Genomic DNA, 17,543 nt, shown 5'->3' on the forward strand with positions numbered 1-17,543 from the left:
TTAAATTGGTAGTTTTGAACTTTTCTGTCGTGAGTGTATGCTAAAGATGTCATGGTATCTTTGAGTTGAGAAGATCCATTTATTGAAAAACATGAGATATAGTCTCATGAGATATAGTTCTTCTCTCATGCCCGACCGAACGAAAAATGGAATAAGTCTCCTACCTGATTACAGTAGTAATATCCCAATAGCAATATTTTAACTTTTTGTATTTTTGTTCAGAGGTGTGTGTGTAATGTGGGCAGTTATATCAGACCTTTGACCTACTCCTATAAAGTACTCTTAACATTAATCTAAAAGCTCTCTCATGTTGATTGGAAAGGCTTGATTGACAGCACTCTGCAGTAAAATAATAATACTCTTGACCAGCTTTCCAGCATCTCTCCTTTGTGACAATAGAACATTCTCAAACAAGCTAAGTAAAGTTTTCATATAGCAGTAACAGAATAGTCTCCCCCCCCCCGAAAGGGTACACGATGCAGATTTCTGATTGCTGACTACAGCTGTCTCTAGTGCACTGAATACAATGTCACAACACCATGGACAGTTTTAGACTATCATTTGGGTGTCTCTTTACATTCTTTCTTTGGGAGGATTAACGAATACTCATGAGGATGTACTGCTTTGTAGTTCCTGCACATGAAAATCCCTTTCACTCATGTATCCTGTAAGAAGTTAGACCCCCAAACTCATGCAGTGCCAAGAAAGAAGCTTAGTAACTGCAATGAGGTTTGAGAATACCCATCTTATTGAGAAGCACAGTGTTAAGCTCCCTCCTGTGGTGGTGTGAGGTTCACGTTTTCATTAGAAGTTTTTGATATCCCTACCTGGAGAACAAGTTGTATGTAATAAGAAAAAAAAATCTTCAAAGTGTGTTAGTTCTAGATCTGTTGTAAATCATAAGCTGCCCATCCCTTCAGGCATTAAATTCAATTTTTCTTCTAGCCCTAACTTCTGTTTACAGAATAAGGAAATGTGAGAGAATTTTTCTGTTGGTGTTATGGTGTTGGTAGTTCTATTAAACTAGTAGCTTAATGAGTAGTGTAGTAACCATTTAGCATCAGAGAGAGAACTTCTTGTATATATTAGTCTTCTGCAAAAACTGAAAAAGTTTCCACCAAAATAGAAATTTTCCATAAGTGAACAGCAAACATGTGTAGGCTGTTAAACTCATAGAATTGTGTTTTCCTTATACCAAAAGAAACACAAAGGGATTGTTAATAAATTTTTACAACACCTATAATTTAATTAAATATAAAGTTTGAAAAGGACAAAGGCTATGTATTGAAGCTAAATACCATAATCATACAAATAAGCTATGTTTCAGTGAAATCACTGAAATGTCCATTTTAGAATAGCTAATATAGTTCCCAATCATATGATAAAATTTGACAGAATACATCCATAATCTATAGGGACATGTGCCCACTTGAGGTTTTGCTGTTTAGTGTATCAATATAACCACATTTAAATGGAGAATATTGAGTGAGAGGTATTATTTAGAGAGGTATGAGGGTGAGAGACACGGAAATAGCAAACATGGTTGCCGTCATCAGGCATTGTTATCCTCCAGTCTACACAAGACTGTTTCCTTTTTCCTCCCCTTTATAGAGTAAAAGTTGAATTATTGGGCAGTTTTTAGAAATGATAGTGTGGATTTCTGTCTAGTTTAGGTTTTCTTGTATTTTTCTTAATAAACTGAATGTAAACCTATGACATTGATATTGGTTTGTGAGTAGAGAATGTGAGGTCTTTTTTCAGCAGGCATTATTTGCTGATTAAGCACAGACAGTGTCGTATTTCTGCTTTAACCAGTTATATCAATTTAGTAATGTTTGTCAAATCCTTTGAAAATTAAGAGTGCCAATGCTACTTTTATTTCAAGTGCTTATCCAGAGTGGACAGTGTATATTATCCATTGGTTTTTTTTACAGTTCAGTGGGAAGGGAGAGGTGAAATGGAATGAATGGATATGCTGCTGCTATATAATCTAGAACAAAGATGTGCACAGTTCAAATCACTCTGAAAACCACTTTGACATTTTTATTAACTCAAGATGGCTGTTTTGCAACATTAACTGCAGAAAAGGTTTTGGTTTTGGTTTTTTTTACAGTTCAGTGTTTCTTTTTGAACTCATTCCCTCTCCCTGTTGTTCATGATGTCTTCTCATTGCACCACCTCTACGGTTAGATTCAGGCTAAATGTTCAGAACATTCCTGCCTTCCCCCTACCCACTGCATTTCACTGATCTCCTTGAAATGCTACTCCTGGGAGGTAGGGGACCCTCCTGAACAGCATGAGAGGCAAATCACAGGTCTGCGGCAGAAAGAGGGAATTGGTGGAAGTTACCCCATCCGTTATTTTAGTGCAAAATTTAATCTGGATCTAACTCTCTGGACCATTCTCTGTTCATACTACCTCCTTTCTCTCTCTCTACTTCATACTATAAATTCTGTCTATCTGTACTCTAGTATATTCTCTTTCTCTCCCCATGTCACCATACGTCAGCATCCCATCTCTTTCTGTTTTTCCACCTACAGATCTTTGTGCGATCTCTGACTTGAGCAGCCCGTAATATACCATCTTTTGTCCCTAGCCCATAATATACTGTCTTTTGTCCCTGGGACAACACTCCCCCCCCCCCATCTTCTGTCTATTGCAGCTTGTGGTGGTAAAGAAACCAAGGCTTTGGCTACTCTGGCAATTCATCCATGGTTGCATGACTTTCAGCAAAGGCTGAAAATAATGGTGCTAATTCTACTACCACTGATCTCTGAATCCAGGCAGAAGAGGAACATTACAGATACAGTGGTGGATTTTGAGTAGTCTCTAGGTACTATTCATACAAACATATATAGTGTGGCTGCTGCTACAGCATGGATCTTTCCTGAGTAGTGTGAAAAGACCTGGCCCGTCATTAAGAATCCGACATAGCAGAAATATAAAACAGAAAAAAGCTTCAGGAAAATCCACAGTATTCTATAAACACTGCTTTGACTTTTCTGTATAGAAAAAAATGGAAACTTTCATATATAGACTGAGGGCCAAACAATGCCTTATAAGGGCAACCGTGTTTGTTATTCATATATTCTCTCACACCTCCCTTTAAAATCATATCCTTCCCAGTTTCTATGTGATGCAGTTTGTATCGACTGTATCCAGTTTACCAACTCTCTCCTTTCTTAAACTCAGCCAGTCTGGCCACACTGATCATTGCTTTTGTAACCTTGCAGTTTGTCTTAATGTAACAATCTCAGCATTGGGCTGACCCTTGAGGACAACCTGGAAACTGAAGCTGGTGCAAAATGTGGAAGCTCAATTGTTGACAGGGGCTACCTGATGGAAACTTACTGTATGGCCCATTTTGAAACTGGTACATGGGCTGCCAGATTGTTTCTGAGTTCAGTTCAAGCTGCTGATCTTTAAAGTCCTTCATGGCCCAAGTATCTGAAGGACTGTCTCCTCCCATATGTTCCCGTGCATTGATAGCTGGCACTTTTTGGCTGTTTACCCACTTAGGGTGGCCCATGTGGCATTGATCAGAACATGAAGAGGTGAGAGGAACCTCCTCAGTGGAGATTTTCAAGAGCCTTGTTTGCCAAGGCTTTTTGTGAAGTTTAAAGAGTAGGTGTCTTTGTGTGTGGGGGGGTGGGTATTAGGGCTTTTATTTTATTTGGTGAGATCTGTAATGCTTTATTACTTGTAAGCCTCCTTATGCCAAGAGGAAAGGTGAAGTATAAAAACTTTAATAATTAAATGAATATAAATGGGATAAGCTGCTTTGAGCACATCACCCCGCTTTGAAACACCTACAATGGCTGCCTCTTTGCTTATCAGCTCAATTCTAAGGTTCTGGTTCTTACCTTTAGAGCCCTTTATGACCAGGATACCCTAAACACGACATCCTCTTATTTCAAACACCAAAACTACTACTCTGCAGTCTGTGGCAGAACAGCTCCACTGACCTGCAGGCCCTGTTCCATCTTGCCCTCCGAGGTGTCTGGGCACCAGCAGTCATCCAAGGTCTCTCCACCCAGCACATGCCGCCCACCTGGATTTCCCAACACTCAGAGGAGCTTTTCTCTCCCACTGTTGGTTCAGCCATTGCCATCACCTGGCCTTTGTAGGAACTGTCACAATCCCATCCTGGGTCTGTGTATTCTCACATGCTTGTTGTGTGTTTGCCTGCATGCAAAAGCATGTTCCCTCTTCCTGCCACCATCCCAAGATATAAAAACCCAGTGTCTCAAGTAACCAGTGCCTTGAGGTTGCCTCTGAACAGGTACAAAGGGCAGAGTTTCCAATTACTTTGGCTTCCCCAGTGCATGTGTGTCCTTAGCATGCAAGAGCTGTCTTCAGTGTGTGAATAGGATTTCAAACCGTCTGCTTTCTTAATCAGAAAGTAACCTTTATTACTAAAGATTAAACTATAGCACATACATGGACAATAGCTATCATAGCAGGAGAATACAGATCTAAAGAAATAAAAGGAAAACAACAATCTAACTACATTATTTTACAATATAGTTACCTTAGATGGAACAAACATCCTCCCCAAATTCCTTAGTGTCCCCCTGACAGAGAGGCCCCCTGATCACAGCATTTGGGCAAAGTGTTTGAACCCAGAACAAAGGATGATTTCACCTTTTAAAACTTCTGGCTGCTTAGCTGAAAACCTCTCTGTCCAATACAGAGTCAGGAATCCTGCCCCTTATTTATTTATTTTATTTCATTTCATTTATACCCCGCCCTCCTCGCCCGCGGGCTCAGGGCGGCTTACAAAGGCACAAAAGTGCAATACAATACCACAAGTTAAAATAGTTAAGGCACAAGTGCAGTAAAAGTCAACAGTTAAAACAGTTTAAGCAAAATACCCAACTCACAGGATCCATCACTGAATTTCTCACTCCCTATTGCACATCCCAGTGGGGTCAAAAAAAGGGCCATGGGCCACGATATTTCAGCTGGCCAGTCAGCCCGATGCGGTGGAACTGCTCTGCAGTCGCATGGTGGTGGTAGTGGCGGCGGCGGCCCCTACTCAAAACCCTGGCAGAAGAGCTCAGTCTTGCAGGCCCTGTGGAACTGTACCAGGTCCTGCAGGGCCCTGATCTCCTCCGGGAGCTCATTCCACCAGGTAGGAACCGCCACCGAAAAGAACCTAGCCCTTGTGGCCGCAAGCCTGGCCTCCATGGGGCCCGGGGTCACTAGGCGGTGTTGTGACCCCGACTGAAGTGCTCTTTGGGGCCTGTGTGGGGAAAGGCGGTCCCTCAGGTATGCCGGACCCTGGCCATGTAGGGCTTTAAAGGTAAGCACTAGCACTCTGAAGCGAATCCGGAATGCTATAGGAAGCCAGTGCAGCAGTTTCAGCACAGGTTGGATGTGGTCCCATCTAGAGGCACCCGCTACCAACCTGGCCACCGCATTCTGCACCAGCTGTAGCCTCCGAATTTGTGACAAAGGCAGCCCCACGTAGAGAGCGTTACAGTAGTCTAACCTCGAGGTGACCATCGCACGGATCACTGTGGCCAGATTGCCGTGGCTAAGGAAGGGAACCAACTGCCGCACCAGCCGTAGATGATAAAAGGCTGCTTTGGCAGTGGCTGCCACCTGGGCCTCCATCGTTAAGGTGGGGTCCAGGAGCACTCCCAAACTCCTAACCTCTGAAGCTGGCACCAAAGGTGCCCCATCAAAGGCCGGGAGCGGGAGCCCCAATCCCATACCACCCCGACCTAGGCACAGGACCTCCGTCTTTGCCGGGTTCAGCTTCAGCCGGCTCAGCTTGAGCCACCCAGCCATGGCCTGTAAAGTCCAGTGAAGTTCTTCTGGGTCGGAGTCCGACTGGCCGCCCAACATCAGATAGAGCTGGGTGTCATCGGCATATTGATGACACCCAAGCCCATACCACCGGACAATCTGGGCGAGGGGGCGCATGTATATGTTAAATAGCATCGGGGAGACTACCGTCCCCTGAGGAACTCTGCATTCCAGCAGGTGCCTCCGGGACTGCTGCTCCCCTAGCCCAACCCTCTGTCCCCGGCCTTGGAGAAAAGAGACAAGGCATTGAAGGGTGAGCCCCTGAATCCCCACGTCGGCAAGGCGGTGGGCCAGCAGCTGGTGGTTGACCGTATCAAATGCGGCCGACAGCGCCGCCACACCACAACAGCGCCGCCACACTGCCTCGATACAGATGTCTATGGAGGTTGTCAGTAAGGGCAACCAGCACCGTCTCCATCCCAGGCCCCAGGCGAAAGCCAGACTGGAATGGATCAAGGATGGGAGATGCTCAGGTCTCTGCCAGTGAAGCCCTCTGGCATGTAGCTCTCACTCCTCTCTCCCTGATCAGGGTTTATGATGCACATCTATCAGATCCCTGTGGCAGGTAGGTCCAAATGGTCTGGTTTTCCCACTGAACCCACGTTCCTGTTTTCCTGACTTCTTGCTTCTTGGAAAAATAAACAGTTGCCATGGGTTCAGGGACCCACCCCAATCATAACTACTCACTGAGGGGACCAGGGCTCCCAGCATCCCTTCACTTCACTGCTGTTCTAAGGCCTTGCTTTGTGCCTGTGTCTCCTGCTCCCCAGTGTATGGTTACCAGAGGGACAGCTTACTATACTTGTGCACCAGTGGGTGAGTAGCCACTTTCTAAATGACTGCCCCTTCCTTGGCACACCTTTTAAAATACTATGTCTGAAATAGTGGATGTTAATATGGTACAGGTAATTACTACTAGCAGTAAAACTTATAAAACTTTTATTAAAAAGAAAATTCCCACACGCATTTCAGTAAAGCTTTTGACAGGGTTCCCCATGATGTTCAGATGGGTAAGCTGAGGATTGCGGACTGCACTTTAGGACAGGTGGCTAGGGAACTGGTTAGAGAACTGCACGCAGAGGGAAGTTGTCAGTGGCATTTTATGGCATCCACTAGGGTGCCACAGGGCCTGGTACTTTTCAGTATTTTTATGAATGACCAGGCTAAGGTGGTGGAGGGAATATTCATTAAATTTGCAGATGACACCAAATAGGGAGGAGTAGCAAACACCTTGGGTGATAGAATTTTCTTTTTATTTGAATATTAAGTCTTTATTGAGAAAAGAAAAGAAAGGCAAAGGGGGAAAAAACTAGGTCCCTGGCCTGAGAGGATGCTGCATTGTCAGCATGGATATTAAAATCCCCCAGCATTGGTGAGAGGATCACTCCCTGGAGCACTCCACATTCTAGTGGGCATCATGGGGAGACCCTCTTGCCAAGTGCCACTCTCTGTCCTCAACCATGGAGAAAAGAGGAAAACTACTATAAGGCAGTCCCCCTAACTCCTATGTCACCAAGGCAGTGATTAGATCTTAATCGACCATGTCGAATACTGCTGTCAGGTCTAAAAGTAACGAGAATGGATAATAGTTGCAATAACCAAACAATAAGACCGAAGGAAACTGAAAGAATGCACTACACAACTATAAGGTGAAATATATTATCCAATATGAAATATATCAAATTGTACAAAGTGGTAAGTATAAATCATTGCTAGCCTTGACCATTCCACCTGCCCATGCAGAACATTCTGAGTGAATATGACTATAGTAGTCTGAAAATTCTTGGAGAAGAGCATGTCTGTGAGTCACCTATTGAAGTTGTACCACCGTGTTTCCCCGAAAATAAGACACTGTCTTATATTTATTTTTTCTCAAGAAGACACACTAGGACTTATACCACAAATGCATAGAAATCCTGCTAGGGCTTATTTTTGGGGTAGGTCTTATTTTCGGGAAAACAGGGTAGTAACAAGACAAGTTGTTCCAAGGAAGTCCCAACGAAATAATATGTCATTCCGGAGAACTTCATTAACAACTATGAATTATTACCATGATTTATACTTACCACTTTGTACAAATTGATATATTTCATATTGGATAATATATTTCACTTTATAGTTGTTTAGCGCAGTTTCAGTTTCCTTTGGGTCTTATTGTTAGGTCTAAAAGTAACAGCAGCACTGACCTGCCCGATCCAGGTGTCTCCAGAGGTCATCCGTAAGGGCAACCAGTGCTGTCTCTGTCCCATGGCCAGGACCGAAACTGGACTGGAATGGATCAAGGCACTACATCTGCAGCATCATCCAAGAAGGCCTGAAGCTGCTCAGCCACTGCCCTCTCAACTACCTTCCCCAGAAACTGTAAATTCGAAGCTGGGCAGTAGTTAGCTAAGACCACAGGGTCTAGTGATGATTTCTTTAGGAGCAGACATACTGCCACCTCCTTCAATCCCACTGGGAATGTCCCAGAAAAAAGGGACAAGTTAAGAGAGCCAGTTTGGTGTAGGAGCATGAACTCTAATCTGGGAGAACCAAGTTTGATTCCTACACCAAACTGGCTCTCTTAACTTGGCCATTATTACCTCCACTGGCTGTGAAGTCTACAAGTTGAGTAAAGAAATGTTTCCTTTGGTCTGTCCTAAACCTATTTCCCACCAATTTCATTGAGTGCCCTCAAGAATTATGGGAAAGAGGAAGAAAAAGCTTTCTTTATTTACTTTCTCCACCTCCTTCCCCCTTCCCCTTATATTTCCCTGTGATGTGGAGAAATAGAAATGGTAAATTCCATTCCTTCCCTGGTCCTACCTCCTTCTTTGAAATGGTAATGGAGTATCATAGTTAATGAGGATGCCAGCCTTTTAAACAAAATAGACAAGTTTTTAAAATGTCTCCAAAGGAAGACTCCCGTCCAACTCAAATTAATTGCAGTGGAGCCCCAAAGAGATCAGTGGGATTATGACTAATTTATCTTGTAACTAACTTTAGTTGTATTGGCCTTGAAATGTGTAAATGGTTGCAATTTCACATGAATCCCATTCTTCATAACCCAAATGACACATATTTATACAGTACAATATAGTTTCTTGGAATGGCTTGAAAGAAAGGGGAAATTGGAGGCGTTTGGGCAATCAAACTATTGTCATTTATACTGTGTCATGTTAAAAGGGGACTGTGTGAATCAAAAGTTCCAGGTAAGTATCATGCAGAAACAAAGGCCACCCTTTTTGTAACATGTACTGAAAACGTTATATTTGGAGATCGAGAGGCTAAAAGATGGTATGGATATCCCTTCCTTTTTAACTTCCCCAGGTTGCTTTAGGAAGAAATTATTCTGCACATGTTTTATGGAGGACTTCTATTATATGTCATATTGTGTGTGTAATATATAACAGGATGAAATTGGGCAGATCAGAAGCTCTTTTTAGAGTTGATTAAAGCTTTTGGCATCAGGACAGGTTGAAGCTTTACAGCTTTAATACTTTTAAGTTAACTTCTGGCATTACTTCAAAACAAGTTTGCAAGATTTATCACAAGTACTCCTCTTATCTGAATAACAATTTTATCCTGATAATGATTTAAGCCTACATTATTCTGTTATTGTCTAAGAAAGACAAGAGGGGATTCTGTTAAATCTTTGTGCTACAAGTTCTTTTAGATGTTTCTAGTTTATTTCAAACTTTTGTATGTTGGGAAGGAGATGCTACTGGACCATAAGCTCTAAAATGAATTGCCTCCTATGTTTCTTGGCTTGCATATCCTGCATATTTCAATATCGGATGGGGTGATTCAACCATGCTATTCAGTCAAAACGGATGAGACCTTGGAGATTCGGGATTGGATCTTTCCAGTAGTTTTTGCCTAAATTACAAGTGATTAGGATCAGGACCACGAGGGGAAATAGGATAGTAAACTATTTCACTTCTGGGTAGTTTCATCATTTGAAAACACCTCCCCCCAACACACAAAACTATTTAATGAAAAAATAGATGGGAAGAGGTGGGTACTCATCTTTTTTAATCCAGTGGCTCTGCAATAATCACTACTCATCAAGGCACAGTCACCTTTGCGGATGAATAATTCACCTGCAGCACCACTCCTAACTTAGAGACAGGACAGAATTACCATCCACTCACTCTCAGAGGAAGGCAAAGCTAGAGAAGCAAATCATGCAGGGATGCAGCAGGCACCCTCATTGCACAGCAGCCTTACATTAATTTGTGTTTTTTTTTCCCCTCCTGATACACTTTCCACAGTGAACAGTCTGGTGATTAGAGCTTCATGGAGTACAGACTACTATTGTGATTATTATTGTATTGTTTTAATCTTGTTGGTTTAAATTGGTTTTAATTGTTACTATATATTCTATTAATGTTGATGGAACCCACCCTGAACCTGCTTGCGGGGAGGACAGGATACAAGTCCAATAAAATAAATAAATAAATATCACTGCTGCTTTAGAACAGAAGTTATTACTCACTGAGAGGAAGGTTTGCTGAATCTTATTTGCAAGGCCCCGGATATTGTTGATAATTATGGCTGAGAAATTTTGAAGATCCATTACTTATGCTACCAGATGTTACACTCATTCTACATGCTTTCCTTCTGATCTTGTGAAAGTTCATGTCTGCTTTGTACTTATATTTTTCAGGGTTGGCAAGATGAGATTGAGAAGTATTGCAGTCATATTCGCTTGGCCGAAAAGAAGTTGCAACACAGAGATTTGGAGACACTGCAACAGGTATAATGTTGTTTTCTGTTAGATTTCTGCTCATGGGCAAGGAAATCGCTCTCTTCTGTACCCACTCCATTCTGTCCCCATCCTTTTTGAAGTGAGGCCTCCAGAACTGCACACAGTACTCCAGGTACGGCTTGACCAATGCTGTATGCAGCAGGACTATGACATCTTTTGATCTGAATGTTGTGCCTCTGTTGATACACATTACTGCATTAGCTTTTTTGCCAATATATCATACTGATTGCCCATATTTAACTTCACCTGTGCCCCAATATCTTGTTTACACACACTGCTACCCAGAAGTGTGTCCTCCATCAAGTATGTGTGCTTCTCATTTTTGTTACCCAGATGCAGAACTCCGCACTTATCCTTGTTGAACTGCATCTTCTTCACATCTGCCCACTTTTCCAGTGTGTTCAGTTCTCATTGAATTCTGTCTCTATCTTCCAGTGTATTCTCTGCTCCTCCTAATTTGGTGTCATCAGCAAATTTAATGAGTAGTCCCTCCACCTCCTCATCCAGATCATTTATAAAATATTGGGAAGTACCAGGCTCACAACCTTTGGCAATTGCAATAAAGGCTAATAAGCAAAATCAAGGCCTAGAGATAAATGGATTTGTACATACAATTAATATGCTTGTAGATGATGTAGTTGTATTAATGGTAAATCCTAAAGAAGCACTACCTGAATTAATGAAGAAGATTTGTGGTTATGGAAGAATTGCAGGATTACTTATTAATTATAAGAAGTCTGGAATACTGTACATAAATATAAAACCAAAAATGCAATTTGAAATTTGAAATGAGTTAGGATTCTCCATACATCATAAATCATTTAAATATCTAGGTGTTACTATCCCAAAGAATCTAAATGAATTAACAGCAGCTAAACTGCCATCCGGTTATTCTACAAATAAGAAGAGATATTAACAGATGGTCCCAGTTACATTTGACAATTATGGGTAGAATCAACGCTATCAAAATGATGGCACTCCCAAAATTAAATTATTTTTTTCAAACGCTTCCCATATATATCACATCAAGAGATCTAGCCTGTTGGCAAAAAACTTTACCAATTTTATTCATCAAGGTAAAAAACCAAGACTTATGAAGGCTATAAGATACAAAAGGGTGGATCAAGGAGGATGGGGAGAACCAAGTATATGCTAATATTATGAGGCAAACCAATTGAGAGCCTTGGTGTCATATTTAAATGGAACCTCTTATAAGTCTTGGGTGAGCATGGAAGCAGATGGGAAATATTTGAATTTAATTGAGAAAATCATTTTTGGAGGGGGAAAAGAAAGAGACATTAAATGGGTAGAGAACCCTTTCCTATATACTGCATTAAAAATTGGGTTAAATGGGAAAATAACTGATCCCAGAGATATCCCCATTGATTCCTATCATATTACATCCCAACTTCTCATGTCTGGATAAATCAGAAAGCTATATTAAATTGAAAGAAAAGGGGATCTATAGAATGAGAGATCTTTATGTAGACGGGACTCAGTTGCAAGGAGAGTTAAATTGGTTTTCACTATATCAACTGCATTACCTAACTGTAAACTGTATGGTAAGGCAAACCATGACTAGAAAGCTGTTGAAATTTGAACAGATTTTAATGCAACATATGACAAATCTAAAAGGAGTAACCTCTAAAATATACACTTATTTAATTGAGACAGATACAGGTTCACTAAATGGTTTGAAAATAACATGGGAGAAAGATATCGGAATAAAGATTGAGCAAAATATTTGGAATAAGATATGGTTTACCCAAACAAGAAAAACTATATCAATAGCTCTTAGAGAGAACTCCTTGAAATTATTACACAGCTGGTATTTCACCTATTTGCCTTGCAAGAATAACCAACACAAACAATAAAAAAGGCTGGAGAAAGTGTAATCAGCAGTGTGATTACATTCGTATGTGGTGGCTATGCCCAACAGTGTCACATTTCTGGGAGAAAATTTTTACAGAAATGGCGAAAATTACATGTCAAACTATCTGTGTAACACCAGCTTTGTCCCTGTTAACAATATGGGAGAAACAAAATGAAAAGGTGACTTCTAAAGGACTGATAGTGTTTATGTTAATGGTGGCGTGCAAGACAGCTGCTAAACACTACACTCCTGGTTTTCTGAGTTGTGGCAGATTGCGATAGCTGAAAAATTAACGTCAAATTAGAATAATCAAATCCAAAGTCAAAACTGTAGACTTTTTTGAAACATGGCACGATTTTATTTCATATACAACTCAGAACAATACTCAAAGTATGTTTAAGCCCTTCCTCAGATTATGGGATAAAGTTAAGTAAGCCTTTCTCTATATTTTAATCATGTTGTAACTATACATTAATTATGCATGTTTATAGGAGAGAGAAAAAGAAGAAAAAGGGGAAAGAATTACTTCTCTTTGTATTTTTGCATTGAGCTCTCTACCAATGCCTTAATTTGTTTACTTTTTAATATTTTTTCTTTTTTTGTTGTTATGTGTACATTGTAGGTTGTTCTTCTATATGGGGAGTGGGGTGTGTACTTGATGTTTATGTTTGTTTGTTTTTTATATTTAAATAAAAAATTATTAAAAAAAAAAGAATCGAGCCCTGTGGCACCCTACTGGATACCTCCCTCCAATCAGATTAATTGCCATTGATAACTACTCCCTGGGTGTGGTTCTTCAACCAGTTCCCTCTCCACTTAACTGTCCTTGAGTCCAATCCGCAGTTTCCCAGTTTTCCCATCAGAACATCATGGGAAACCCTATCAAGAGCTTTACTGTACTGAAATCCAGATAAACAATGTCATCAGCATTCCCACAATCCAGTAAGCTTCTCAGTGTATCAAATAAGGAAATGAGGTTGGTCTGGCAGGACCTATTGGGGACAAATCCGTGCTGAATTCCCCAAATCATAAAGTTGTTCTTTAGATGCTTATAGATTGATCCCTTTAAAATTGCTCTAGTATCTTCAATGGGACAGAGGTCAGACCAACTGGGCTATAATTTCTTGGGTCATCTTTCCTCCCTTTTCTGAAGACTGGGATAACATTTGCCCTCCTCCAGTTTGGTGGCACATCTCCCATCCTCCAAGAGGTCTTGAAGGTGATAGACAAAGGCTCTGCAAGCTCTCTAGAAAGTTCTTTGAGCATTCTTGGGTGCATACCATCTGGCATGGGGGATTTGTACTCATCCAATGCAGCCAGGTGCCTCTCAACAACCTCTCCGTCCATGTCAACCAGCAGCCTGGATGCTGTGCCTTGCCTACTACCAACTCTAGATAAGCCTGTTCTCTTCTTCAGGGAAATAACTGAGGCAAAATAGGCAATGAGCCTTTCTCTCTGTCCTCTGTCAGAGTTTCTCCATGTTCGCCCAACAGAGGGACTATTGCCTCTTTTACGTTCCGCTTTTTCCTCACATAGCTGAAGAAGCTTTTCTTGTAGCAAGCCTCCCTGGCCAACCTCAGCTCACTCTGAGCTTTGGCCTCTCAGGTAGTTTCCCCGGTCATTTATTATAACTTATTTCTATACCAAATGCTAGGTAAATTCAGAAGAGGAGAGGGGGGGAAATGAAAGCAGGGTCCTGAAATGCATTTTAGAAGTGATGCTCTGATGTTGCTTGTTAGATGCTTTCTGTCTCCAGTTTGTAGAAGTTGATTTGTGTGTGCGCGCTTGTATCACCAAACTAGGCACCATGTAATGTTTTATTATTCAATGATACATTTACATAGCAGAATAACAGAACAGAAATGAAGTGGTAGAGTCCTCAAGTGCTAGAATGGAGGATATAGAGCTGGAGGATCATATTTCATCTTTCCCTTTATATCCAGTTTGCTACAGTTAGAACTAGCATTCAGGGAGAAGTCTGATCCAATATTTTTCCCATTGATATGACTGCTTTTTACTTGCAGGAGTTTTTACTATGGGAAACATTAAAAAATGGTATTCACTACAAATAAAGCTATGGATTAATGCAGGTTTAGAGAAATTCAGGATCATCTGACCCCGTACTACTTCACCCATTGTAGCTTTCTAAGAACACCAGCTGCAGATTTCACAAACAGTAAGGAGTCAGTGGTACCAGTCACTCTGCCTTCTTAGGCCTTTACTGCTTGATTCTGCATCATATGCAGATCAGGCCCCAATATGTGGAATGCTCCTCTATTCAAAACTGAAGTGATGTGCAACAGTATGAAAGACTTGTCTGAGCAGAGTGCAAAGCGGGGGGGGGGGTCATTTAAAGCAGTTTCTGGGTAATTATGGACCAGGCCAAACCACACCAGTGTTTTGATACAGCTGGGATGGAGCAGATTTTTTTTCCAACTTCCAGACAGCACTGTAATGTATACATGCACCTGCCAGCTTTTCCTTGATTTTGCTGCAAGCCTTCCTAAACTGCTTTATTATAATTTTGGGGAACTATCACAACCAATGTGGGGTAGATGCCATGTGAGCAAGAAAGCACTTCCTGATCCTCTCCACACAATTTTCCATGCTCTAGTTTCATATGGCTGCTATTGTACCACCTCCAACCCCCACCACCGAAGGACTGGGTGCGTGGGGGATCTTAACTGGTAATTGACGTACCACTATGTATAGCAATATGTCAATTACCAATTAAGGGGGGAAATTAAAGCCCTCTGGTGGTGGAAGAATGTCAGCTGTTGGGAACTGGGGCAGGGAAACCTGCCATATGGAAGCTTCATAGTTGCTGTGAATGTTTACGCATTTGCAGCATCAACAAGAACCCTGCCGCCAGGTGGAAGCAGCCTGTGACTAGCCAAGCCAGAAAGTATTTGAGTTAGTATTTAAGATAAAAGAATGTTTATACAAGCCATTTAAATTACTGAGTTCTTTCAAGACTGTTTTTTTCCCCTGTGTAAATATTTTTACTGTTATTGTCACTCACTCTCGTCCTAGGACATAAGTGGCTGAATGTAAAGCTCCATTGTAATCAGTCTGAATTACTGAACTTCTGCAAGTTTCTAAATTGGTACTATAGAAAGTTTTTAATGAGTGCATCAAGTACTTACCCAAATGTTAACTTGCACTAATGCAGCTTTCCTAAAACTCAACAAGTTAAACCCAAGAAGGGAGTCTTGAATTTGGGTTGTTGGTGGTTTTCTGTTTGTCTGTTTTGGGGTGGTTGGTGACTTTTTTCTTAGCTTTTGTTTTGTTGTCAAAAAGAATGTGTTGTAGTTTTTCCCCTGTGGCAGCTAATCCTTTAGTTTTACTACCTCTCAAACATACATAATGGTGAAATGACTGCTCCTTTTACTGTTAATCCTTTGGCAGACCAACTACACGCACATCAGATTTGCAAAGAGGCAGTAATAGGCACCAGTCTAAGAACAGCTGATTAAACAGCTATGACCAACAAAGTCCTTCCTTGGACTTTCTCTCCTACTTGTACCAAATATCATTGTCTTGATACCACATTTCATAAAGGTTCAAAATTTGCCTTGGCAGAATTACAAAAGACCATTTCCTAGGCTTTTAACAAGACTGATTCAAGATTTTTGAAAAATGCAGGTTTAAGTGGCTGCTGTTTTTCATTAAAAGGAAAAGTCTTGTGTTTTGATTCTATAACAACAACAAACAAATGAATAAGACATGAAAAAAAGTTTCAATTAAAAACACAAGGCTGTTTCTAATTATTTCTTGTTGGGTGGTATCTTAGTTCTCCATATTTGCCTTGTTTTTCAATGAGGCATCTCTGAGTCTGTCTTCATATTTGACAACTTTGCTAAAGGGCAAGCTACAGATTACATGGCAGCCACAAGGAACAATGCACCCAAGCCTCTTCTCTGTTGTAAAATGGGTCCAAAATGTTGCCAGGGGTACTAGCATCTGAGGAAAGGAAAGTTCAGAGGGAAAACAAGTCACAGGGGAAGGAATAACTCCGTTCCACTCCCTTCTTGGAAGCAAGGAGCCCCCTGCCAAGGAAGCTGTTGAAGGTACAGGGAACCATCAGCTGCAGGGTAATGTATCAGTTGCCCCACAGGCAAGTGGAATTTAGTTGGAACTTCATCTTAATTGCGTACAAAGCATTAGCTTTCACCAGCAAGAGGGTGGATGTGGATGTGTTTAGAAAATACAAAATAGTTTAAATTAGGAAGAGTATCCTGAAAACATCAAGTATTGATTGCCAAACCTGAACATGTTTCTTCCTAGTGCAGGGAAGAAAGTGCTTCACAGAAGTATCTAATATTTTCTGGATTATGTTCTGCCCCATCTCTCCTTATATATATAATTGAGTTTTGGTCCCACAACGTTCGATGCATGCCAACAGTGTTTGGCCGCATGAACTGCAACTCACAGACGGGTCCCTGGCCACTGGCTGACTTGCCTTGCTGCGTGGGCTCACTCCTGCCCACAGAGCCCGCTGCAAGCCTTTCACCCTCAGTGTGTGCAGGGGAGAAAGCAGGGAAAATGGCCTCACTCTGCACCCCTCACTCTCTCATTGGTCAGGTGTAGAGCTCAGAGTTCTGAGGCAAAAAAGCCAACAGTTACAGAGGACTGCAGACAGCTAATGACAGTTGAGGAAATCAGGAGTGGCCAAGAATCACCTGTGAGGTGAAGCAGAGCTGCTGGCCCAGCCTCTCCGATGGCTTCCAACACACTCCTCCCCACCTCCTACACCTAACAGGCGGTTGTCTGTTGGGTGCAGCCCCACCTCCACAGTGGCTTCTAATACTCCTCCCCCCTTCCCCTCCTACACTGGACAGGCAGCTAGCTGCCTGTCAGGTGTAGGAGAGGAGGTGGGATGGCTTCCAACACACTCCCCCACCTCCTACACCTAACAGGCAGTTGTCTGTCGGGTGCAGCCCCACCTCCACAGTGGCTTCTAATACTCCTCCCCTCCCCCTCCTACACAGGACAGGGAGCCTGCCCCCAGCAGTAATGCCTTAGTGATCCTGCCAGCCTTGCCTCTACAGCGGCTTCTAATACTCCTCCCCCTCTCCCTTCTACACTGGACAGGCAGCTGCCTAT

General features: G+C 41.8%; 1 protein-coding gene across 1 annotated transcript in view; it reads left to right on the forward strand.

Annotated features, from left to right (window-relative positions):
• Nucleotides 1-17,543, forward strand: part of CEP112 (centrosomal protein 112kDa) — a 377,899-nt gene that overhangs the window by 321,274 nt on the left and 39,082 nt on the right. Inside the window, exon 16 of the mRNA XM_015406010.1 lies at nt 10,463-10,552. Within this exon, the coding sequence (XP_015261496.1) occupies nt 10,463-10,552 (90 nt within the window). The remainder of the gene's footprint in view (nt 1-10,462; nt 10,553-17,543) is intronic.

This window comes from Gekko japonicus, unplaced genomic scaffold, assembly GCF_001447785.1.
Source record: "Gekko japonicus isolate JY-2015 unplaced genomic scaffold, Gekko_japonicus_V1.1 scaffold414, whole genome shotgun sequence".
Taxonomy (NCBI): Eukaryota; Metazoa; Chordata; class Lepidosauria; order Squamata; family Gekkonidae; genus Gekko; species Gekko japonicus.